This window comes from Clupea harengus, chromosome 3, assembly GCF_900700415.2.
Source record: "Clupea harengus chromosome 3, Ch_v2.0.2, whole genome shotgun sequence".
In the NCBI taxonomy this organism is placed as follows: domain Eukaryota; kingdom Metazoa; phylum Chordata; class Actinopteri; order Clupeiformes; family Clupeidae; genus Clupea; species Clupea harengus.
This window is the reverse complement of record NC_045154.1, coordinates 1,036,035-1,062,500: the sequence shown is the minus strand read 5'-3', so window position 1 is coordinate 1,062,500 and position 26,466 is coordinate 1,036,035. Positions and strand designations below refer to the sequence as shown.

At 45.3% G+C, this 26,466-nt stretch overlaps 1 protein-coding gene across 1 annotated transcript in view; it reads left to right on the top strand.

Annotated features, from left to right (window-relative positions):
* Positions 1 to 25,026, top strand: part of kif21a (kinesin family member 21A) — a 53,879-nt gene extending 28,853 nt beyond the window's left edge. Inside the window, 15 exon segments of the mRNA XM_031564008.1 lie at positions 6,222 to 6,425; positions 6,953 to 7,054; positions 7,401 to 7,566; positions 8,386 to 8,406; positions 9,181 to 9,238; positions 10,198 to 10,252; positions 11,407 to 11,639; positions 13,246 to 13,374; positions 16,052 to 16,188; positions 16,591 to 16,765; positions 17,771 to 17,935; positions 18,304 to 18,421; positions 19,992 to 20,162; positions 21,774 to 21,973; positions 23,468 to 25,026. Coding sequence (XP_031419868.1) covers positions 6,222 to 6,425; positions 6,953 to 7,054; positions 7,401 to 7,566; positions 8,386 to 8,406; positions 9,181 to 9,238; positions 10,198 to 10,252; positions 11,407 to 11,639; positions 13,246 to 13,374; positions 16,052 to 16,188; positions 16,591 to 16,765; positions 17,771 to 17,935; positions 18,304 to 18,421; positions 19,992 to 20,162; positions 21,774 to 21,973; positions 23,468 to 23,558 — 2,025 coding nt within the window. The 3' untranslated portion in view covers positions 23,559 to 25,026.
* Positions 25,027 to 26,466: the final 1,440 nt, after the last annotated feature.

Here is a 26,466-nt window from a genome sequence, read left to right as displayed (position 1 = left end):
TCTAGTCACACACTCTAGTAACACACACTACACGTCACTCTAGTAACACACTCTAGTCACACACTCTAGTAACACACTCTACACGTCACCCTAGTCACACACTCTACACGTCACTCTAGTAACACACTCTAGTAACACACTCTAGTCACACACTCTAGTAACACACTCTACACGTCACCCTAGTCACACACTCTACACGTCATTCTAGTAACACACTCTAGTAACACACTCTAGTAACACACTCTACACGTCACACTAGTCACACACTCTACACGTCACTCTAGTCACACACTGCACCCCGTCACACTAGTCACACACTCTACACGTCACTCTAGTAACACACTCTACACGTCACACTAGTCACACACTCTAGTAACACACTCTACACGTCACTCTAGTCACACACTCTACACGTCACTCTAGTAACACACTCTACACGTCACTCTAGTAACACACTCTAGTCACACACTCTACACGTCACACTAGTCAGACACTCTACACGTCACACTAGTAACACACTCTACACGTCACTCTAGTCACACACTCTACACGTCACTCTAGTCACACACTCTACACGTCACACTAGTCACACACTCTAGTAACACACTCTACACGTCACTCTAGTCACACACTCTACACGTCACTCTAGTAACACACTCTACACGTCACTCTAGTCACACACTCTAGTAACACACTCTACACGTCACACTAGTAACACACTCTACACGTCACACTAGTCACACACTCTACACGTCACTCTAGTCACACACTGCACCCCGTCACACTAGTCACACACTCTACACGTCACTCTAGTCACACACTCTACACGTCACTCTAGTCACACACTCTACACGTCACTCTAGTAACACACTCTAGTCACACACTGCACCCCGTCACACTAGTCACACACTCTACACGTCACTCTAGTCACACACTCTACACGTCACTCTAGTCACACACTCTACACGTCACTCTAGTCACACACTCTAGTCACACACTCTACACGTCACTCTAGTCACACACTCTACACGTCACTCTAGTCACACACTCTAGTCACACACTCTACACGTCACTCTAGTAACACACTCTAGTAACACACTCTAGTAACACACTCTACACGTCACACTAGTCACACACTCTACACGTCACTCTAGTAACACACTCTAGTAACACACTCTAGTAACACACTCTACACGTCACACTAGTCACACACTCTACACGTCACTCTAGTCACACACTGCACCCCGTCACTCTAGTAACACACTCTACACGTCACTCTAGTAACACACTCTACACGTCACTCTAGTAACACACTCTAGTCACACACTCTACACGTCACTCTAGTAACACACTCTACACGTCACTCTAGTCACACACTGCACCCCGTCACTCTAGTAACACACTCTAGTAACACACTCTAGTAACACACTCTACACGTCACTCTAGTAACACACTCTACACGTCACTCTAGTCACACACACTAGTAACACACTCTAATCACACACTCTACACGTCACACTAGTCACACACTCTACCCGTCACTCTAGTCACACACTGCACCCTGTCACACTAGTCACACACTCTACCCGTCACTCTAGTCACACACACTACACCCCGTCACACTAGTCACACACTCTACCCGTCACACTAGTCACACACTCTACCCGTCACACTAGTCACACACTCTACACGTCACTCTAGTAACACACTCTAGTCACACACTCTACCCGTCACTCTAGTCACACACACTACACCCCGTCACACTAGTCACACACTCTACCCGTCACACTAGTCACACACTCTACACGTCACTCTAGTAACACACTCTACACGTCACTCTAGTCACACACTCTACACGTCACTCTAGTCACACACTCTACACGTCACTCTAGTCACACACTCTAGTCACACACTCTAGTAACACACTCTACACGTCACTCTAGTCACACACTCTACACGTCACTCTAGTCACACACTCTAGTAACACACTCTAGTCACACACTCTACACGTCACTCTAGTAACACACTCTAGTAACACACTCTAGTAACACACTCTAGTAACACACTCTAGTCACACACTCTAGTAACACACTCTAGTAACACACTCTAGTCACACACTCTAGTAACACACTCTAGTCACACACTCTAGTAACACACTCTAGTAACACACTCTAGTCACACACTCTACACGTCACTCTAGTAACACACTCTAGTAACACACTCTAGTCACACACTCTAGTAACACACTCTAGTAACACACTCTAGTCACACACTCTAGTAACACACTCTAGTCACACACTCTAGTAACACACTCTAGTAACACACTCTAGTCACACACTCTAGTAACACACTCTACACGTCACTCTAGTCACACACTCTACACGTCACTCTAGTCACACACTCTAGTCACACACTGCACCCCGTCACACTAGTCACACACACTACACGTCACACTAGTCACACACTCTACACGTCACTCTAGTCACACACTGCACCCCGTCACACTAGTCACACACTCTACACGTCAATCTAGTCACACACTCTACACGTCACTCTAGTCACACACTCTACACGTCACACTAGTCACACACTCTAGTAACACACTCTAGTCACACACTCTAGTAACACACTCTAGTCACACACTCTACACGTCACTCTAGTCACCCTAGTCACACACTCTACACGTCACTCTAGTCACACACTCTAGTCACACACTCTACACGTCACTCTAGTAACACACTCTACACGTCACTCTAGTCACACACTCTAGTCACACACTCTACACGTCACCCTAGTCACACACTCTAGTAACACACTCTAGTAACACACTCTAGTCACACACTCTACACGTCACTCTAGTCACACACCCTAGTCACACACTCTACACGTCACTCTAGTCACACACTCTAGTCACACACTCTACCCGTCACTCTAGTCACACACTCTAGTAACACACTCTACACGTCACTCTAGTAACACACTCTACACGTCACTCTAGTCACACACTCTACACGTCACTCTAGTAACACACTCTACACGTCACTCTAGTCACACACTCTAGTAACACACTCTAGTCACACACTCTACCCGTCACTCTAGTAACACACTCTAGTAACACACTCTAGTAACACACTCTAGTCACACACTCTAGTCACACACTCTACACGTCACTCTAGTAACACACTCTACACGTCACTCTAGTCACACACTCTACACGTCACACTAGTCACACACTCTACACGTCACTCTAGTCACACACTGCACCCCGTCACTCTAGTCACACACTCTACACGTCACTCTAGTAACACGCTCTACACGTCACTCTAGTCACACACTCTACACGTCACTCTAGTAACACACTCTAGTAACACACTCTAGTAACACACTCTAGTCACACACTCTAGTCACACACTCTAGTCACACACTCTACACGTCACTCTAGTAACACACTCTACACGTCACTCTAGTCACACACTCTACACGTCACACTAGTCAGACACTCTACACGTCACTCTAGTAACACACTCTAGTAACACACTCTAGTCACACACTCTAGTAACACACTCTAGTAACACACTCTAGTCACACACTCTAGTAACACACTCTAGTCACACACTCTAGTAACACACTCTAGTAACACACTCTAGTCACACACTCTAGTAACACACTCTACACGTCACTCTAGTCACACACTCTACACGTCACTCTAGTCACACACTCTAGTCACACACTGCACCCCGTCACACTAGTCACACACACTACACGTCACACTAGTCACACACTCTACACGTCACTCTAGTCACACACTGCACCCCGTCACACTAGTCACACACTCTACACGTCAATCTAGTCACACACTCTACACGTCACTCTAGTCACACACTCTACACGTCACACTAGTCACACACTCTAGTAACACACTCTAGTCACACACTCTAGTAACACACTCTAGTCACACACTCTACACGTCACTCTAGTCACCCTAGTCACACACTCTACACGTCACTCTAGTCACACACTCTAGTCACACACTCTACACGTCACTCTAGTAACACACTCTACACGTCACTCTAGTCACACACTCTAGTCACACACTCTACCCGTCACTCTAGTCACACACTCTAGTAACACACTCTAGTAACACACTCTACACGTCACTCTAGTAACACACTCTACACGTCACTCTAGTAACACACTCTACACGTCACTCTAGTAACACACTCTACACGTCACTCTAGTCACACACTCTAGTAACACACTCTAGTCACACACTCTAGTCACACACTCTACCCGTCACTCTAGTCACACACTCTAGTAACACACTCTAGTAACACACTCTACACGTCACTCTAGTCACACACTCTACACGTCACTCTAGTAACACACTCTAGTAACACACTCTAGTAACACACTCTAGTAACACACTCTAGTCACACACTCTAGTCACACACTCTACACGTCACTCTAGTAACACACTCTACACGTCACTCTAGTCACACACTCTACACGTCACACTAGTCACACACTCTACACGTCACTCTAGTCACACACTGCACCCCGTCACTCTAGTAACACACTCTACACGTCACTCTAGTAACACGCTCTACACGTCACTCTAGTCACACACTCTACACGTCACTCTAGTAACACACTCTAGTAACACACTCTAGTAACACACTCTAGTAACACACTCTAGTCACACACTCTAGTCACACACTCTACACGTCACTCTAGTAACACACTCTACACGTCACTCTAGTCACACACTCTACACGTCACACTAGTCAGACACTCTACACGTCACACTAGTAACACACTCTAGTAACACACTCTAGTAACACACACTCTAGTAACACACTCTAGTAACACACTCTAGTAACACACTCTAGTCACACACTCTAGTAACACACTCTAGTCACACACTCTAGTCACACACACTCTAGTAACACACTCTAGTAACACACTCTAGTAACACACTCTAGTCACACACTCTAGTAACACACTCTAGTAACACACTCTAGTCACACACTCTAGTAACACACTCTAGTAACACACTCTAGTCACACACTCTAGTCACACACTCTACACGTCACTCTAGTAACACACTCTACACGTCACTCTAGTCACACACTCTACACGTCACACTAGTCAGACACTCTACACGTCACTCTAGTAACACACACTACACGTCACTCTAGTCACACACTCTACACGTCACCCTAGTAACACACACTACACGTCACTCTAGTCACACACTCTAGTAACACACTCTAGTCACACACTCTAGTCACACACTCTAGTAACACACTCTACACGTCACTCTAGTCACACACTCTACACGTCACTCTAGTAACACACTCTACACGTCACTCTAGTCACACACTCTACACGTCACACTAGTCAGACACTCTACACGTCACTCTAGTAACACACACTACACGTCACTCTAGTCACACACTCTACACGTCACCCTAGTAACACACACTACACGTCACTCTAGTCACACACTCTAGTAACACACTCTAGTCACACACTCTAGTAACACACTCTAGTAACACACTCTAGTCACACACTCTAGTCACACACTCTAGTAACACACTCTAGTCACACACTCTAGTCACACACTCTAGTAACACACTCTACATATCACTCTAGTCACACACTCTAGTCACACTCTACACGTCACTCTAGTCACGTCACTCTAGTAACACACTCTACACGTCACTCTAGTAACACACTCTAGTAACACACTCTAGTAACACACTCTAGTAACACACTCTAGTCACACACTCTAGTCACACACACTCTAGTAACACACTCTAGTAACACACTCTAGTCACACACTCTAGTAACACACACTGCACAGTCACACTAGTCACACACTCTACACGTCACTCTAGTAACACACTCTAGTAACACACTCTAGTAACACACTCTAGTCACACACTCTAGTCACACACTCTAGTAACACACTCTAGTAACACACACTGCACAGTATGACCTAAAACTGGAATCCAATGGAGCAAAAACAATGGCGCTAGCAAAACATTCATTAAAACAACACACCCACTTCACACTTCTCCATTTCTCTCCGAAGCATCATGTCGCTGTCGCTCTGACAGCCCTGTGGTGTGTGTATCCGTTTCATTCTTTAAGCCAGCTTTCATACAGTGGTAGTGTTGGTGTTTCCATCAACACGAGCTCTTCCTGTAACCCCACAGCAACGTGAAGAGCTGACCAAGCGGCGGGAGAAGGTGTGCAGAAAGAGGGACCGGCTGTCGCTGTCGTCGCCCGAGGGGGCCGAGGCCGAGAAGGCCGTCCAATCCCTGAGCGAGGAGCTGGAGTCGCTGGGGGCCAACATCGACTACATCAACGACAGCATCGCCGACTGCCAGGCCAACATCATGCAGATGGAGGAGGCTAAGGTGGGTCGGCCAGGCTGTAGAGCTCAGATAGATAGATAGATAGATAGATGATAGATGGATACTTTATTAATCCCGAGGGAAATTTAGGTCATCCAGTAGCTTATACACATACACAAATACACTTATACACTTATACACCTCACCGACATACATACATAAATCACATATACATACACATAGGGAGAACATAGTGTGTTTCCAGGTACAGGAAAGGGTCTGACCCTATTGTACAGAGTGCAATGATTTTTACATCCAGGAGGAAAGTGAAAAGTGAAAAGTGATCTTGTGCTGCTGGTGTGGAGAGTGCAAAAAAAAAAGAAAAAAAGCTCAGTACGTGAAGAGGCGTTCGTTAGATTTCAACCAATCCCAATCTCAAGGGGTTCAGCCATTCAAGAAAGAGAGCGGTTTAATTTTGCACATGGAAAAATGAAACTGAGATTTTAAATTTGGTTGAATTTTCAGTGACATCATTTCCTTTCTCTTGTGACCTGATCTTCTGTGTGTGTGCCTGCCTTCATGTGTTGTAGGAGGAAGGAGACACGGTGGAGATTTCAGCGGTGATCAGTTCTTGCACCCTGTCAGAATCACGCTTCCTCATGGATCATTTTATGACCATGGTCATCAATAAGGTACCGAGACAAACTACATTTCTACATCTTTCTCATCGAAGCATAAGCACCTTGAGATTTCTTTGTATTTTAAAGTGTGCTATACAAATAAAATCCATTATTATTATTATTATTATTATTATTATTAACCTTGTGGTACTGCAGTAGTTGACAAGCCAAGAATGAAAAGATGACGGATCTGTCGAGGCGAAAGGCATGTTGTGTTTACTTAAGCTGTGCCATCTGTATTTGCTCTTCCACACTCCCTAGTGTGAGCATAACGCTCATGTGTTCCCGAGGCAGACCTGGGGGGGGATAAGCGTGCTGTGACCTCTCTCTCTCTCTGTGTGCTCCTCCCCCACTGTAGGGCCTGCAGGCGGCCCAGAAAGAGTCTCAGATCAAGGTGATGGAGGGTCGTCTGAAGCAGACGGAGATCAACAGCGCTACTCAGAACCAGCTGCTGTTCCATATGCTGAAGGAGAAGGCTGAGTTCAACCCCGAGCTGGACGCCCTGCTGGGGAACGCACTGCAAGGTAGAGCACCCCGCCCCCCCCCCCCCCCCCCCCCCCCCACCCACAGCACCTCCCGTGTCAATGCCAGGTACCAGGTATTAGCCAATCAAAAGCCCTGACTACACATCTGATCACCTCTCTCCCAAAAAAAAAGAATGTAATTCCTCAGTATTTCTTTATGTGCTAGGTTCTCATTCATCTCCAAGTCTGTTTAGTGTTCCATGTAGTATGTGTGGATGATGAATGCACATGAGTCCAGGCTTGTTGCTGAGAGAGGCTGAGGTTGAGAGTCAGGGTGCCCTGCTGTGCCACAGTGCATGGCCCGGCCCGCTGTCTGCTGCTGCTCCTCCGCTGGGTGTCTGGGGCTGCATAGGTGCTGGACGGAAAACAAAGTTGATTTGTTATATTATTAAACTGAAGGAGGCCAGTTATGAAATGTGAGCTGCCTTTCATTGAACTATTTACTTTTTTTATATTTGATCAAATATGAGGGAAGAGGAATATTTGTGATTCGGCTTTCTGGCGTGGTTGTGGATGGACTAAAAATGGACTACTGCCTCCTTTAAAAAAAAATTCTATTTTGTCCACTTTGGACAGTTTGGACAGCATCTATTCATCTTTATCAGGACACTGACAGCATCTATTCATCTTTATCAGGACGCTGACAGCATCTATTCACCTTTCACCAGGACACTCTGTTGAAGAGTGGCAGCAGCACTGTTTCTTTTTCTTTGCAAGTTTCGGTTTATTTTGGTTTGACTTTTGGGGGAATGTGTTTTGATTTGTGTGTTGCCTTTTTTCTGTTCCCCCCCCCCGCCCTGTTTACTTGAACTGAAACAGAGCTAGGTAACATGCCACTGGGTAAGTAACGGAGGACCAATCATCTCTCTGTTAAATGTCTGTCTGAGTGCATGGAACCATTCTCCTGCGACTAACCCGAGACTGTAACAACATGAGCGAGTGCATGAGGTGTCGCCGCGTTGTTGTTGGGTATCTCTCCATCCATCTGTCTGCTCCCCCCATGTGCCGCCATGTAAATACCCACCTGACCCCCAAACCCCATGCTGCAGCTACCTAACATGTAGCAACATGCTATCTGTTAGCAAAACCATTACAGCAGAAGGACCTTAGGAAGCTGGTCACAGTCCAGGTTGGTTTTTGTAAGCTGACCTGCTTTATGTGCGGCCTACTAATGTTTTTCTCTCCCATAATTGCTTTGGATTCTGCCCCCCTACCTCACCTACACCCCACCCCACCCCAGGCCAACCTGCCCCACCCCATACCCCTGCTTACTGTTTAGCCAGACTTCAGTCCTCTCCAGTCCTCTCGTTCCATGTCTGAAGGTAGGTGTGGTAGGGAAACGCCAGCCCATGGCGATCAAAGGAAAACAATAGCATGGCCCTGCTGATCTGACCTCTGACCTCTCACCAGCATGGCCTACCGCTGACCCTCCCGCTGACCCTCCCATCTGCTTTCCTCATCATTTAATAACAGACTTGTCAACCTGTCAGACTGCCCAACACATCAAAGGGTGGAGGTGGATTTGACTATGGAAAAGAATCTAGGTGTGTAGTGAGTACGTCTTTTTAAATGAAGTTATTGACTTTTTCCCCTCTCCTCCTGATCCTGCCGCAGAGAACGGAGATGACAGCAGTAGTGACGAATCAACACAGAGTCCCTCAGCAGATGGGAGGTAAGCGTCCCTCTCTGTCTCTACTTTTCATCTCTCTCTCTACTTTTCTCATCCCTCTCTTTCTCTACTTTTCTCATCCCTCTCTCTCTCTACTTTTCTCATCCCTCTCTTTCTCTACTTTTCTCATCCCTCTCTGTCTCTGCTCTTCTCTGCTTCTCTTCTGATGGTCCATTTGAGAAATGAAACCTGTATGAAATGCTTGTGCCTGTGTTCCTTTGCCCGGGGCTCTATCCGACAACAACATACATTCTTGTACTTTTGGCTAGACCTTTATTCGAGCTCTTGAACATCTAGGCACAAAATGGTGTATTTTCTGGTCACTTGGTTCACCCTAAACTGGGCCATTTTGTTAGAAAATATCCAGTGCCAGTATCACCATAGCTGTTAGAGCTATGCGTGTCCTGTTTGTCATAACTGGGTCCCAACGATCTTGTAAAGAAGAAGTTCTCAGAAGCAATGAAAAGTTGCAAGTTGCATGGAGTGATTTAGAAATATTCAGCAGTCCTTTCACAGTATTGATTTACATATTTTATGAATTTTATGGGAATCAGAAGGCCTGTCAAAGTTAAAATACATGTGAAGCTTGTGAATCATGCATGTATGAAGCGTGTGAATCATGCCACAGTGTGAAGCGTGTGAATCATGCCACAGTGTGAAGCGTGTGAATCATGCATGTATGAAGCGTGTGAATCATGCATGTATGAAGCGTGTGAATCATGCATGTATGAAGCGTGTGAATCAAGCCACAGTATGAAGCGTGTGAATCATGCATGTATGAAGCGTGTGAATCATGCATGTATGAATCGTGTGAATCATGCATGTATGAAGCGTGTGAATCACGCCACAGTATGAAGCGTGTGAATCATGCATGTATGAAGCGTGTGAATAAGCGTGTGAATAAGCGTGTGAATCACGCCACAGTATGAAGTCTCTAACAGAAGTTCTCCCCCCTCCCTCAGCACTCTATCCTCTGACCTCATGAAGCTCTGTGGAGAGACCAAACCAAGGAGCAAGGTGCCCTCTTCTGCATTTACTGTTATAAGTAGTATATAGGGCGACAGTGGTACAGTGGTAGAGAAGTCGTTTAGTAATCAGAAGGTTGCTAGTTCGATTCCCTGTCGAAGCGTCCTTGAGCAAGACACTGAACCCCTAATTGCTCCTGATGTGCAGTGTGCCATCAGTGTAAATGTAAAATGTGTATACATTGTAAGTCACACATATGTAAGTCACTTTGGATAAAAGCGTCTGCTAAATGACTAAATGTAAATAACCTTTTAAAAGACCACACATGTGATCACATCTCTTTTGAATCTAAATGTTAGTTGTGAGAAGAAGAGTACAAATACAGAGAACTTTTATTATGAGTTAGTGCATCTGTCATGATGGTGTTACCACACGCGTAGTCATTTACTTTTATTATGAGTTAGTGCATCGGTCATGATGGTGTTACCACACGCGTAGTCATAGTTAGTGCATCTGACATGATGGAGTTACCACACGCGTAGTCATAGTTAGTGCATCTGTCATGATGGTGTTACCACACGCGTAGTCATTTACTTTTATTATGAGTTAGTGCATCGGTCATGATGGAGTTACCACACGCGTAGTCATAGTTAGTGCATCTGACATGATGGAGTTACCACACGCGTAGTCATAGTTAGTGCATCTGTCATGATGGTGTTACCACACGCGTAGTCATTTACTTTTATTATGAGTTAGTGCATCGGTCATGATGGTGTTACCACACGCGTAGTCATTTACTTTTATTATGAGTTAGTGCATCTGACATGATGGTGTTACCACACGCGTAGTCATTTCCTATGGAGTAGTTCTGTGAGTGTTCATTTACTATGTAGTCGTTCTGTGAGGGTTCATTTCCTATGGAGTAGTTCTGTGAGGGTTAATTTACTATGTAGTCGTTCTGTGAGGGTTCATTTCCTATGGAGTAGTTCTGTGAGTGTTCATTTCCTATGGAGTAGTTCTGTGAGGGTTCATTGCATTGAATGCTGCTGCAGACAGAGGGGACTTCTTCTGGTCTGAAAGCGTGTGTGAACTTGTGTGTGAACTTGTGTGTGAACTTGTGTGTGAACGTGTGTGTGTGTGTGTGTGTGTGTGTGAACTTGTGTGTGTGTGTGTGTGTGTGTGTGTGTGTGTTTGCCTCCTCTCAGGCTCGCAGGAGAACCACCACACAGATGGAGCTCCTGTATGCCAACAGCAGTGAGTCCACCCCCGACTCAACCACCACTGGGGAGCTATCTGGCGCTCTTCACCCATTGGCTGAGACTCCGGAGGGTGCCGGAGAGCTGGACTCGAGCGTGGTCGTCTCCTCTGCCAGGGACAGGGACAGGGACAGGGACTTAATGGCTCCTGCCTCGGGCTTCTCCTCTAAACTGGGTAGCATGTAAGTCAGGGCTGATGCTGGAGCTGCCATCGCTGGCTGCCTGCATGCCCACACTGCTGCTTGTTGTTTGACATCTGCATGACATTTATACCATTCCCAACCCTCCCCCCCCTCCAGTACCCCCTGCAGCCGTACAGATGGCAACATCCCCACAGGATCTATAAGAGCTGATGAGCATGATGTAGGGCTGAGAGGTGCACTGACCCAAAGGATCAATAGAGCTGATCAACATGCTGTAGGGATCAATAGAGCTGATCAACATGCTGTAGGATCAATAGAGCTGATCAACATGCTGTAGGACTGTAGGCCTGAGACCCAAAGGATCAATAATCAATAGAGCTGATCAACATGCTGTAGGGCTGAGACCCAAAGGATCAATAGAGCTGATCAACATGCTGTAGGGCTGAGACCCAAAGGATCAATAGAGCTGATCAACATGCCCTAGGGCTGTAGGGCTGAGACCCAAATGATCATTAGAGCTGATCAGCATGCTGTAGGATCAATAGAGCTGATCAACATGCTGTAGGGCTGAGAGGTTCACTGACCCACAGGATCAATAGAGCTGATCAGCATGCTGTAGGATCAATAGAGCTGATCAACATGCTGTAGGATCAATAGAGCTGATCAACATGCTGTAGGATCAATAGAGCTGATCAGCATGCTGTAGGATCAATAGAGTAGATCAACATGCTGTAGGGCTGAGAGGATCAATAAAGCTGATCACATGCTGTAGGATCAATAGAGCTGATCAGCTTTCTGTAGAACTGAGACCCAAAGGATCAATAGAGTTGATCAACATGCTGTAGGATCAATAGAGCTGATCACATGCTGTAGGGCTGTAGGACTGAGAGGTTCACTGACCCACAGGATCAATAGAGCTGATCAGCTTGCTGTAGAACTGAGACCCAAAGGATTAATAGAGCTGATCACATGCTGTAGGGCTGTAGGACTGAGAGGTTCACTGACCCACAGGATCAATAGAGCTGATCAACATGCTGTAGGGCTGAGACCCAAAGGATCAATAATCAATAGAGCTGATCACATGCTGTAGGGCTGAGAGGAGCACTTCCTACTGTAGACTATTCTATTTCTGAGGCGGCTGGTGTGCATTGCTTCTCAGAATGATGACTAATCGGCCTCTCACCTGTCTCACGAGGCAAAACTCACACTTTCTCTCCGCCTAGATGCCTCTGAGATGCTTCACTTAGAATGGTCCACTGCTTATCTTTTCCTGACCTAGCTGTCTTGCTTTAAACTCTTTAACTCTTCACGTAACATATCTCTAAACCTTCTCACTAATAGCAACACAGAGTAGTCAGATTGTTGCGGCGAATAAATACGTGTTTTTATACAAAGGACCTCAACAAGGGTGCTTCAACCCAGTAGCAGGTAACTGTGTGTGTGTGTGTGTGTGTGTGTGTGTGTGTGTGTGTGTGTGTGTGTGTGTGTGTGTGTTTGGCATGTCTGTCTTATTGGTTCTGTTTTATGTGTTTTGATTTTGTGTATTTTTGTTTGTTATGCTTGTTCTGTTTCCTTTTTATATTTGCTTTATGTTTCTGTTTGTCTGTGTCTGATCCTCACTTGGGGAACTTTAAAAACATGACAGTCCTGGCTACAGACCTCCATCAGGGCCAGACAAAAGAGTTCCGGAACCTTCCCCACTCGCCCGGCGGAAGACTTATGACAAGGGACAAGCCCTGACTGACAGGGTTAAGAGCAGCAAGGAGATCAAACAGTAAGCACCAGTGGCCACCCAAGCTGCCTGAACCACCTCTGCACTGCAACATTAAATGGCCATCATGCCAGGTTTACAGATTCTCTGTGCATAGTGAGTTTAATACTGATTCAACAGATTCTCTGTGCGTATGTAGTTTAATACTGATTCAAGGTTAACAGATTCTCTGTGCATATGTAGTTTAATACTGATTCAACAGATTCTCTGTGCGTATGTAGTTTAATACTGATTCAACAGATTCTCTGTGCATATCGAGTTTAATACTGATTCAACAGATTCTCTGTGCATAGTGAGTTTAATACTGATTCAAGGTTAACAGATTCTCTGTGCATATCGAGTTTAATACTGATTCAACAGATTCTCTGTGCATATCGAGTTTAATACTGATTCAACAGATGCTCTGTGCATCTTTAATTTAATACGATTCATATTTCTGTTGCTCTGTTCAGCTTAGTTGCAAATAACGTACTACTTCTATCTGAGATGACTCCGCATTAAGGTCTGTGTTAACTGTATTCTATCTGAGATGACTCAGCATTAAGGTCTGTGTTAACTGTATTCTACTTGAGATGACTCAGCATTAAGGTCTGTGTTCTCCCTGAGGACTCAGCATTAAGGTCTGTGTTCTCCCTGAGATGACTCAGCATTAAGGTCTGTGTTCTATCTGAGATGACTCAGCATTAAGGTCTGTGTTCTATCTGAGATGACTCTGCATTAAGGTCTGTGTTATCTGAGATGACTCAGCATTAAGGTCTGTGTTATCTGTATTCTCCTTGAGATGACTCAGCATTAAGGTCTGTGTTATCTGAGATGACTCAGCATTAAGGTCTGTGTTCTCCTTGAGATGACTCAGCATTAAGGTCTGTGTTCACGGGGCCTGATCCAGAGTGGTCCCCTCATGATTGGCCCCCTTTTGGGGAAGCATGCCGTCTTGCTAATTCAATCAACAAATTGTGCCGTGTTTAATAAGCACCCAGCAAGTCCTGTCCTGAATGTCACATGATCTTCAGCTGAAAAGAGGGAACTAATATGCCCGCATAAGAGCCACAGGGTTATACCCACACAGACATTAAAGAAAAAGAGTCCTTTGTACATCAGAATTGTTCTTGAATGAAGAACATTCACCATTCAACCGAAGCCTTTTGCTTAAGTACCGTGTGAAATATATAAACTCTTTGAATGAAGAACATTCACCGCCGTTCAACTGAAGCCTTTTGCTTAAGTACCATGTGAAATATATAAACTCTTTGAATGATTGATACTACTCTTCTCCTCTCAATCCTTATGAGATGATATTTACAGGTTTTCAAATGATCCAACCCACACAATGCCATCCAATAGGCAGTCACACCGAGCACCCAGAGGATGTGGTGATCACATCAGTCTTTCAATATTGAGGCTGGGGGAGATGCATGAGCCTGCTCATACCATGAGACCATACGAGTGGCGGACATGGATTCGACTGTGTCAAGGCTGCGTTTGAGCAGTTAGTCAAGCTGACAGTTTAGGCTAATAAACTAAATAAGAACTAGAAAAACTAGATAAGCTAAAAGTATCAGTGACAGATGAAGTGTTCAGTGCTGGGAGCTGACTTCACCCCATACAAATATGGGATATTACCATTGACTTGGCCCAGTACATGGCAAGCCTATCTTAGTGTGTGTGTGTGTGTGTGTGAGAAGGTGTTGTTTGAGCAGTTAGTCAAGCTGACAGTTTAGGCTAAAAGTATCAGTGACGGATGAGATGGGCTGAAATAATCTGAGTGAAAATCCAGTCCAACCGAGCTCCAAACTCTGAGGCTCCACGGGAGAAGTGTGCAGTGCTGGGAGCTGACTTCACCCCATGCAAATATGGGATATTACCATTGACTTGGCCCAGTACATGGCAAGCCTATATCTTAGTGTGTGTGTGTGTGTGTGTGTGTGTGTGTGTGTGTGTGTGTGTGTGTGTGTGTGTGTGAGGTAAAGTGCTGCATATAGTGATCTATATTGGTGTGTGTGTGTGTGTGTGTGTGAAGGTGCTGTTTGTGCAGGTGAGGTAAAGTGCTGCATATAGTGATCTATATTGAGGTTCTTTGTTCTCCAGCCCCTCTCGAGTGTTTTTGCCCTGGCCTGACTCTTAGTAAGGCTGCTCATGTTGGTCATGGTTGAGGTGTGTGTGTTTGTGTGTGTGTGTGGGGCTGCTCATGTTGGTCATGGTTGAGATGTGTGTGTGTGTGTGTGTGTGTGTGTGTGGCTGCTCATGTTGGTCATGGTTGAGGTGTGTGTGAGTGTGTGTGTGTGTGGCTGCGTGTGGCTGCTCATGTTGGTCATGGTACTGTAAGGGTTATTTGAATAGTTTCATTGGTACGGTCATGTGACTGCTAAGTGACTCTATGTTAAGATGGGGAAGGATCGCTCTACTCATTCATGTTTTCATCATTGCCTTCATTTGATTTAGCTGCATGTGGAAGAACGGCTGTATAAGGTCCACAAGCATTTATGCATGCATTTGTGTATTATGTGTGTATCATGTGTGTCATTCGTGTTCAGTTATGCTTTTGTTACCATCATGGTATAGTCCTATGCAGCATGCTGATAAAATGGAAAGAAATGATGTGGTGCTAGGCGACAGGATTTGAAAGAAATTGAAAGACAGGTAAAATGTGTGTGTGTGTGTGTGTGTGTGTGTGTTCCAGAGGTGTAATTGTCCCAGTGCCCGTACCAAAGAGCAGCCGCTCAGGAACCCTGCAGTGTGTGCACATGGCCGAGGGCCACAGTAAGGCTGTCCTGTGTGTGGACTCCACGGATGACCTCCTGTTCACCGGATCCAAGGGTCAGTCTCTCTCTCTGTCTGTCCCGCACACACACACACACTCCCCCTAGTGAACACATCAGTCTCTCTGTCTGTCCCGCACACACACACTCTCTTTAGTGGACACATACATATCTACACATCAGTCTCTGTCTGTCCCGCACACACACTCCCCCTAGTGGACACATAAATATCTACACACTCCCCCTAGTGGACACATCAATATCTACACACTCCCCCTAGTGGACACATCAATATCTACTCATCAGTCTCTTTCTGTCTGGAAACACTCGTCCCTCTGTTGGACACATATGTATCTACACATCAATTTAAAGTCTTTTTCTATTTGAAGACAAGAGCGCTGCATTGACGATGCAGAAAGCGTGACTGCGGTGGTGTGTGGTTTTGTGTGACGTGTGACAGATCGGACGTGTAAGGTGTGGAACCTGGTGACCGGACAGGAGATCATGTCTCTGGGCGGCCACCCCAACAACGTGGTGTCGGTGCGCTACAGCTCCAGCCTGGTGTTCACCGTCTCCACCTCCTACATCAAAGTCTGGGACATCCGGGACTCGGCCAAGTGCATCCGCACGCTGACGTGAGTCAAATCATCAAACTAGTATTGCTAGATAACTCAATTCAATTGGATTTTATATAGCGCCAAAAACAATCAAATGCTCTCTAGCCACTTTACAGAGCCCAGGGGCCTGAACCCCTCCCACGGGGGAGGGGCATCTGCCTGTGGCAGAAGGGGAGAGGACAATCAGAAACATGGCAGATGAATTCATACACGTATTAGGATGAGCATGTTAGCATACATGTGGTAAATGTATGCAATACATACAAACATAACATGGTATAAACATGATGCATACAAAATTGATAGTGGATAAGGTGGGGAGAGAGCATTCAAGTATGAACAGCTTAGTTAGTGGGTATAGAGTGTGCTCGTAGGTTAATATTACACGGGGAAAGGAGAGTAATGGAACAGAATACTATGTTGATGGTGGCAATTATTTACATTACAGGGTATGGGGTAGAACATTTACATTTACATTTAGTCATTTAGCAGACGCTTTTGTCCAAAGCGACGAACAAGGTAGAGAACTGTCAAGCTAAGAGCAATAAAAAGCATGGTGTAACAATAAATACTACTTTACATGAGAATTAGAAAAACAACGACCTAGAAAAAAGGGAAAAGAATAAGAAAAAGAATTAAAAATAATTCTTCCCTCTTCCAGTCATATCTGAGCCAGAAAATACTTTTTGTGTTTGCGGTTTCTATTGTCCCCCAGCGGTCATCCTCAACAACACGGTCCAAATCATCAAATACAATTTAGCGGGATTTTTCATGAACAATGTTTCTTGAAATGTGTTGGCCATCTGAGGAGGGGCTTATGTGTGTGTGTGTGTGTGTGTGTCCTTCATAAACCATCTGAGGAGGGCTTATGTCTGTGTGTGTGTGTGTGTGTGTGTGTCCTTCATAAACCACCTGAGGAGGGGCTTATGTCTGTGTGTGTGTGTGTGTGTGTGTGTCCTTCATAAACCATCCGAGGAGGGGCTTATGTGTGTGTGTGTGTGTGTGTGTGTGTGTCCTTCACAGGTCCTCTGGTCAGGTCAGCACCAGTGATGTCTGCGCAGGCAACACCAACAGAACCGTGTCCATCCCCGCGGGGGAGAACCAGATCAACCAGATTGCCCTCAACCCCACGGGTTCCGTGCTCTACGCCGCCGCAGGGAACTCTGTGCGCATGTGGGACCTGAGGAGGTGAACACACACAACCAGCTGGTCATCTAGTTCTTTATAATAATAATAATTAAGACCTTTGTCAGGTTTTTAATGGCACATACGACACCCTGGAACACACACGTGCATATATAGAGCCGACACAGGACACACACACACACACACACGTAGGCCTGAGGTCGCAGTGAATTTATTTTCTGCATTTTTCCCATCCTGGACCGTCCTTCCTCAAGGACCCCCCAGGAGCAGTGGGCAGCTTGTAGCGCCCGGGGACCAAGTGAAGTGAACTGTCCATCTTTGGTCAGGGATGGACATGTGTTCTGTTTATTTAGTTCTGTTTCCAATTCTCCATCTCCTCCATCTCCTCATCTCTCACTCGTTTCCCCTAGGTTTGTGTCTACAGGAAAGCTTACCGGTCACTTAGGTCCAGTCATGTGTCTGACAGTGGACCAGACTAGTAATGCTCAGGACCTGGTCTTCAGTGGATCTAAAGACCATTACATCAAGGTGTGTGTGGTGTGTGTGTGGTGTGGTTCTGTCTGGGTGTGTGTGTGTGGTGTGTTCTGTCTGGGTGTGTGTGTGTGTGGTCTGGGTGTGTGTGTGTGGTGTGGTGTGTGTGTGTGGTGTGTTCTATCTGGGTGTGTGTGGTGTGTTCTGTCTGGGTGTGTGTGTGTGTGGTCTGGGTGTGTGTGTGTGGTGTGGTGTGTGTGTGTGGTGTGTTCTATCTGGGTGTGTGTGGTGTGTTCTGTCTGGGTGTGTGTGTGTGTGTGTGTGGTCTGGGTGTGTGTGTGTGTGTGTGTGTGTGGTGTGTTCTGTCTCTGTGTGTGTGTGTGGGTCTGTCTGGGTGTGTGTGGTGTGTGTGTGTGTGTGTGTGTGTGGTCTGGGTGTGTGTGTGTGTGTTCTGTGTGTGTGTGTGTGTGTGTGTGTGTGTGTGTGTGTGTGTGTGTGTGTGTGTGTGTGTGTGTGTGTGGTGTGGTTCTGTCTCTGTGTGTGTGTGTGTGTGTGTGTGTGTGTGTGTGTGTGTGTGTGTGTGTGTGTGCGTGTGTGTGCTGTGGGTCTGTCTGTGTGTGTGTGGTATGTGTGTCTGTGTGGTGTGTTCTGTCTGGGTGTGTGTGTGTGTGTGGTGTGTGGTCTGTCTGGGTGTGTGTGCTGTGGGTCTGTCTGGGTGTGTGTGTGTGTGGTCTGGGTGTGTGTGTGTGGTGTGGTGTGTGTGTGTGGTGTGTTCTATCTGGGTGTGTGTGGTGTGTTCTGTCTGGGTGTGTGTGTGTGTGGTCTGGGTGTGTGTGTGTGTGGTGTGGTGTGTGTGTGTGGTGTGTTCTATCTGGGTGTGTGTGGTGTGTTCTGTCTGGGTGTGTGTGTGTGTGTGTGTGGTCTGGGTGTGTGTGTGTGTGTGTGTGTGTGGTGTGTTCTGTCTGTGTGTGTGTGTGTGGGTCTGTCTGGGTGTGTGTGGTGTGTGTGTGTGTGTGTGTGTGTGTGTGGTCTGGGTGTGTGTGTGTGTGTGTTCTGTGTGTGTGTGTGTGTGTGTGTGTGTGTGTGTGTGTCTGTGTGTGTGTGTGTGTGTGTGTGTGTGTGTGGTGTGGTTCTGTCTCTGTGTGTGTGTGTGTGTGCGTGTGTGTGCTGTGGGTCTGTCTGTGTGTGTGTGGTATGTGTGTCTGTGTGGTGTGTTCTGTCTGGGTGTGTGTGTGTGTGGTGTGTGGTCTGTCTGGGTGTGTGTGCTGTGGGTCTGTCTGGGTGTGTGTGTGTGTGTGTGTGGTGTGGTTCTGTGTGTGTGTGTGTGTGGTGTGTGTGTGTGTGTGTGTGTGTGTGTGGGTGTGTTCTGTCTGTGCTGATTGATTTGACTTCTCACTGCTGCTGCTTCCCCCTTGGTGTTTGCTGTTCTCCTCCAGATGTTTGATGTGTTCTGTCTGGGTGTGTCTGTGTGTGTGTGTGTGTGGTCTGGTTGTGTGTGTGTGGTGTGGTGTGGTCTGTGCTGATTGATTTGACTTCTCACTGGTGTTTGCTGTTCTCCTCCAGATGTTTGATGTGTTCTGTCTGTGTGTGTGTGTGGTGTGTGTGTGTGTGTTCTGTTCTACTCCAGATGTTTGATGTGACGGAGGGCTCCCAGGGGAACCTCAGCCCCACACACAACTTCGAGCCGCCTCACTACGACGGCATCGAGTCCCTGGTGGTGCGGGGGGACTGCCTCTTCAGCGGCTCCAGGGACAACGGCATTAAGAAGTGGGATCTGGCCCGGAAGGATCTACTGCAGGTAAGAAAGAGAGAAAGAAAGACAGTTTGCTCTGGGATTTATTCCTAGATTATTCTCTTATCCAAATGTTAAAACTTTCGATAGAAAGAGTATCAGGTATGTATGGTGTCATGGTTTGACCACTGGACCGGAAGGATCTACTGCAGGTAAGAAAGAGAGACAGACACTTTGCTCTGGGGGCGACAGTGGTACAGGGGGTAGAGAAGTCGTTTAGTAATCAGAAGGTTGCTAGTTCGATTCCCTGTCGAAGCGTCCTTGAGCAAGACACTGAACCCCTAATTGCTCCTGATGTGCAGTGTGCCATCAGTGTAAATGTAAAATGTGTATACATTGTAAGTCGCACATATGTAAGTCGCTTTGGATAAAAGCGTCTGCTAAATGACTAAATGTAAAAATGTAATTAGTCCTAGATTTTTCTCCTATCCAAATGTAAAACTTTCGATAGAAAGAGTATCAGGTATGTATGGTGTCATGGTTTGACCATCATTGGAGACTCTCTTTCCTCCACATGATTTGCGTTGTCTACAGTTGGCAGAAGAACTGCACTGATGAGGAGCATGTTTCTGTATCATCATCATCATCATCATCATTGTTTATTCAGGGAGAATTGACTGAGCACAGGGCTCTTTTGCAGCAATGCCCTGATTGAGGCTACATAGTACAGAAGAACAATAAATAAACAAACCATAACAAAACAAAACAGACAAAATAAATAAAAAAAACACATTAAACAACTCAGAAATTAAGTATAAAAAAAATAAATAAAATAACATAAAGTAAAAAAATTAAATCAGAGAATCATTTAAAACAACAGCATTGAGGCATTATCTAAAAGGCTCTTAAATTGGTTGACAGACAAATACTTGGTTATGTATCCTGTGGTAGAACCACAGCGTGGTAGAGCGCTCATGTTGACAGTATATGTGCTGGTGTGTGTTGTGTGTTCTGTGGTAGAGCGCTCATGTTGGTGTGTGTTGTGTTCTGTGGTAGAGCGCTCATGCTGGTGTGTGTTGTGTGTTCTGTGGTAGAGCGCTCATGTTGGTGTGTGTTGTGTTCTGTGGTAGAGCGCTCATGCTAGTGTGTGTTGTGTTCTGTGGTAGAGCGCTCATGCTGGTGTGTGTTGTGTTCTGTGGTAGAGCGCTCATGCTGGTGTGTGTTGTGTTCTGTGGTAGAGCGCTCATGCTGGTGTGTGTTGTGTTCTGTGGTAGAGCGCTCATGCTGGTGTGTGTTGTGTTCTGTGGTAGAGCGCTCATGTTGGTGTGTGTTGTGTGTTCTGTGGTAGAGCGCTCATGTTGGTGTGTGTTGTGTTCTGTGGTAGAGCGCTCATGCTGGTGTGTGTTGTGTTCTGTGGTAGAGCGCTCATGCTGGTGTGTGTTGTGTGTTCTGTGGTAGAGCGCTCATGCTGGTGTGTGTTGTGTTCTGTGGTAGAGCGCTCATGTTGGTGTGTGTTGTGTTCTGTGGTAGAGCGCTCATGCTGGTGTGTGTTGTGTTCTGTGGTAGAGCGCTCATGCTGGTGTGTGTTGTGTTCTGTGGTAGAGCGCTCATGCTGGTGTGTGTTGTGTTCTGTGGTAGAGCGCTCATGTTGGTGTGTGTTGTGTTCTGTGGCTACAGCAGGTGCCCAATGCCCACCGGGACTGGGTGTGTGCCCTCGGCGTGGTGCCCGGGTCTCCAGCGCTGCTGAGTGGCTGCCGAGGGGGCGTGCTGAAGCTGTGGCACTCGGACACCCTGGCACCACTGGGTGAACTCAAGGGGCACGAGAGCCCCATCAACGGCATCTCCACCAACAGCAGCCTTCTGTTCACCGCCTCCGAGTGAGTAGGAACACACACACACACAGACAGAAGCATTTCATACAACCTCTAATACACTTCATATTACCTCCAATACATTTCATACGACCTCCAATACATTTCATATGACCCCCAATACATTTCATATGACCCCCAATACACTTCATATGACCCCCAATACATTACATATGACCCCCAATACACTTCATATTACCTCTAATACATATTACATACATATACTCTAATACACTTCATATGACCTATAATACACTTCATATTACATTTCATACGACCTCCAATACATATCATATTACCTTCAATACACTTCATATTCCCTCCAATACATTTCATATAACCTCCAATACACTTCATATTACCTCTAATACACTTCATACGACCTCCAATACACTTCATATGACCCCCAATACATTTCATATGACCTCTAATACATATTACATACATATACTCTAATACACTTCATATGACCTATAATACACTTCATATTACATTTCATACGACCTCCAATACATATCATATTACCTCTAATACACTTCATATGACCCCCAATACACTTCATATTACCCCCAATACATTTCATATGACCCCCAATACATATCATATGACCTCGAATACACTTCATATGACCTCCAAATTACATAAACATTTCTCCACATTTCAATGTCCAATGTCTTGAAATGGGCCTACTGAACAGTGAGCAACATCATGGATCTGATTGTGTTTCAGGATTATTAGTCTTATCAGTATCTCATCAGCATTAACATCATGGATCTGATTGTGTTTCAGGATTATCAGTTAGCCTGACGATGTCATACTCATAATTCTAGTCAGAATATCAGTCTGATACCGCTCCGTTGGGCTGTGATTATGGGGCGTGTTTCAACCGAACCAGGAAGAAAAATGCCTCTTCGCTCAATTGGATGTATCTAGAACCAATCAGAGCAACGTAGTATGACCATAACGTAGACCAAGGGGCCAGCTGATACATTAAACTTTGGCATTTTTTTCCTGGTTCGGTTGAAACACGCCCCATAATCACAGCCCAATGGACCGGTATCAGACTCATATTCTGACTAGAATTATGAGTATGACATCGTCAGGCTACTTATCAGTAGGAATCAGCATTAACGTCATGGCCTTGTGTTTCAGGATTATTAGTCTTATCAGTAGGAATCAGCATTAACATCATGGATCTGATTGTGTTTCAGGATTATTAGTCTTATCAGTATCTCATCAGCATTAACGTCATGGCCTTGTGTTTCAGGATTATTAGTCTTATCAGTAGGAATCAGCATTAACATCATGGATCTGATTGTGTTTCAGGATTATTAGTCTTATCAGTATCTCATCAACATTAACGTCATGGCCTTGTGTTTCAGGATTATTAGTCTTATCAGTAGGAATCAGCATTAACATCATGGATCTGATTGTGTTTCAGGATTATTAGTCTTATCAGTATCTCATCAACATTAACGTCATGACCTTGTGTGTTGGCAGTGATCGGACTGTAAAGATCTGGCGAGCAAGAGGGTCTCTGGATGCCGCTTCAGATGTGATGGAAAACACAGACGAGGCTGCTGCCAGCTAGGAAGGATGCCGCCGCCTCCTCTCCGTCACGGAGGGGGTGGGCAGAGGCCAGCGTGGCCATTTGCACTTTGACCCCCAGCAGCAGCAGCTTCTGGATCATATTTTACGCGTGTATCACATGACATCCTCTTTTGTTGTGGTCATGGAGCTGACCTCCATACTATGTAGTCTGATCTCTTCACACAGAAAGGAGACTGCAGTTCTCATTTCATTTAAGACGTGGCTTCTTCTTCTGTTTTGCCCCCTTGGGTCTGTTCCACTCTGACTGTGCTACTGTAGCTCGTTTTCTCTAGCACGTTCAAAAGAAAAGCCTCAATATTGCTCCATGGCACTGTCTGTATTTGAGCTGATGTTCACCGTGTCAAGCCCCACTTGTGATGCAGTTGGGACTAATGGGGATGAGGATGTGGACGAGTGGATAGCCTGCAGCCGCTCAGAGCAGTCCCTCCCAGTCTGGACACTTATGCGTTAGGGATATTTCAACATGGAGGCAAGTTTGCAAGCAATTGAAAAATAGCTTTGTGGGAATGGGGCTGGATTCACCATACCCTTAACATGTGCCTCTGTGGTCTTGCGTTGTCGGTACCTACAGATGCTTGCCAAAAGCTCTTTGTCATCCATGCCATGATCAAAATGATGCCGTAGAGTAGCGTATTACCCCAATCAACGGAAAGGTTTTCCTGTGTAGTGTCACCTAGCTTCTAGTTGTTCCCCCACACACACTGCACGTCCCTGTAGAACATCGTCTCACTCTCACTTTGTGACTCACTGACTCGCTGTCATTTGAAGTTGGCATTACTCCGTGTTGGCAAACGTTCTCTCTCTCTCATGTGAATTAATGTTTCTGCTGCTACAGTCTAACTCTAAACCTGCGACCTTAGAAGGCTCCCTTTTAGAAGGCAAGTTGGGTGGCCTTAACTCGAAGGCACACTGTACTGTATGAACAAACGAAGGACAGAGGAGCATTCCTGTGCCTGTACACCTAATAATGTAGAGCAGCCTTGAGCTTAAACCTGGTTCATGTTATAACTGCTGTGTGCACTAGCTGACATCATCGTCACTGGCTCTGTGTTTGTCTTTTAGATGAGTACTGGAACTTTGCACCTGTGAACTTTTAAAACTGTTCAAATATATGACTGATGCTGTGTATGCCTGTACTAACCATAGGTCTTAAACAATTTGCAGTCAATTTGGAATTCATCAAGAATTTAGACATTCTGGCAACTGATGAACCAGGTCTGGGAAATGACCGTCACTGACTTGCACTGTAGGAGCACTCTAGTCTCTGTGTTCACAGTAGGGGTTGCTCTCTGTCCTGCATAGAGCAATCCTGTTTAGTGTGCATAGAGTGGATTTCATGTATGTATTTATGTATGTCAGAATCCTGATTTTTTTCTGTTTTAGTAGGCAGTCCACAAAGTTGAACTCTAACAATGTCAGTTACTTGAATTAAATGGCATCTGTCAAAACCAGTGTATTTATTTTGCATAATGCCGCCATACTGATCCATGTATTTGAATTGTATTTGAATTGTATTTTCTTTGTTTCAATGCAGCTAGCTGACTCTACGATTAAATAAAAAAAAAATCTCTTAAAACAAACAATGCTTGGAAAAAATGTCAAAAGGCAAAGATACAAATTATAGCTTTTTCCAAAAGGCTGTTTCCCTTCAAACATGTGATGAACTAATAATGGTCTGTTAGTGTCATTGCCTGCTTGAAATATATATTGTTTTGACATGCCAATAGATGTAATAAACATGGAAAGTGCAGGAAGTTTCAGCTATGGACCATAAACATGAGGACATCTGTAAGACATCTATAACTTTCATGCATTCACCATTTAAAGAGACAGTATTGCCGAATGAGCCAGTGACCTCTCAAATTAAAATGTGGCAGTGACCTGTATGAAATTAGCATGGGCAAAGAATGCATTAACTTCAGGCTCTCTCCAGCCTCTTAAAGACGACCTGTTGTGTTCATTTTCAATGTTCATAATTACATTTTTGGGTCTACTTGAATGAATAGATTTACATGCTTCAATGTTCCAAAAACACATAATTTTTCTCTCTCTTTTCACCCTCTGGCTGAAATGCTCTGTTAGAGCTCCTGTGTCTTTAAGCCCACCCTCCCAATGAGCCCAGTGTGCTCTGATTGGTCAGCTAGGCAGGCAATAACGACTATGTTACGTCATCTTGTAACAAAAGAAAAGGGCTGGAATTCCAACGAGGCGTTTCAGGCAGGCAGCTGAGAAAAGTAGTTTCTGTGGGAGAGAGTTACTCCCTCTGGCGTGGACTTTGGGCTTTGTAAGTTTGGAGACCGTTTATCTGCACAAAAAGCCATATAACACATTAAAGGAAAGGGGAAACCCAGAAAAGCATAATATGTCCCCTTTAACACAATATACTTTGGGCCCCTTTAATTGTCCCAGCAGTCATTAGCCCAGGGTGATGAGGGCCGCATACAACAAATAATGTGAAAGATGTCCTGCAGCAATATTGTAATGTCTTCCAATGAGACAGTTTTTTTAGGTGAATGTTGAAATCCAACTTGTGTGTCTAGAGGGGAGGGGGTTGCAAAGTTTTTGCCTGGTAGAATTGATAGAAATCGGATAAATTACAAACTTGCCGGTCGCAATATAAAAAAAAATATAAAAATGACCCTTAAACAGGACATTTGTGTTTTAACCGAAACAAATACATCAGTGGAAACAGGCCCATATCTTATTGTATATTTCATTGACCAACGCAAGTCACAAAATCCACCCACTTACTCCCATTAGACAGTATGGGGAGGAAGCTGATTATATCCAATCATGATCATTTCCTGTGAAAGTTGTTTCTGAGCTTTATCCTCCTAAGTGGCAACAAATAGCAACTCTCTTTTTGATTATCACCCATTATCAGCTAA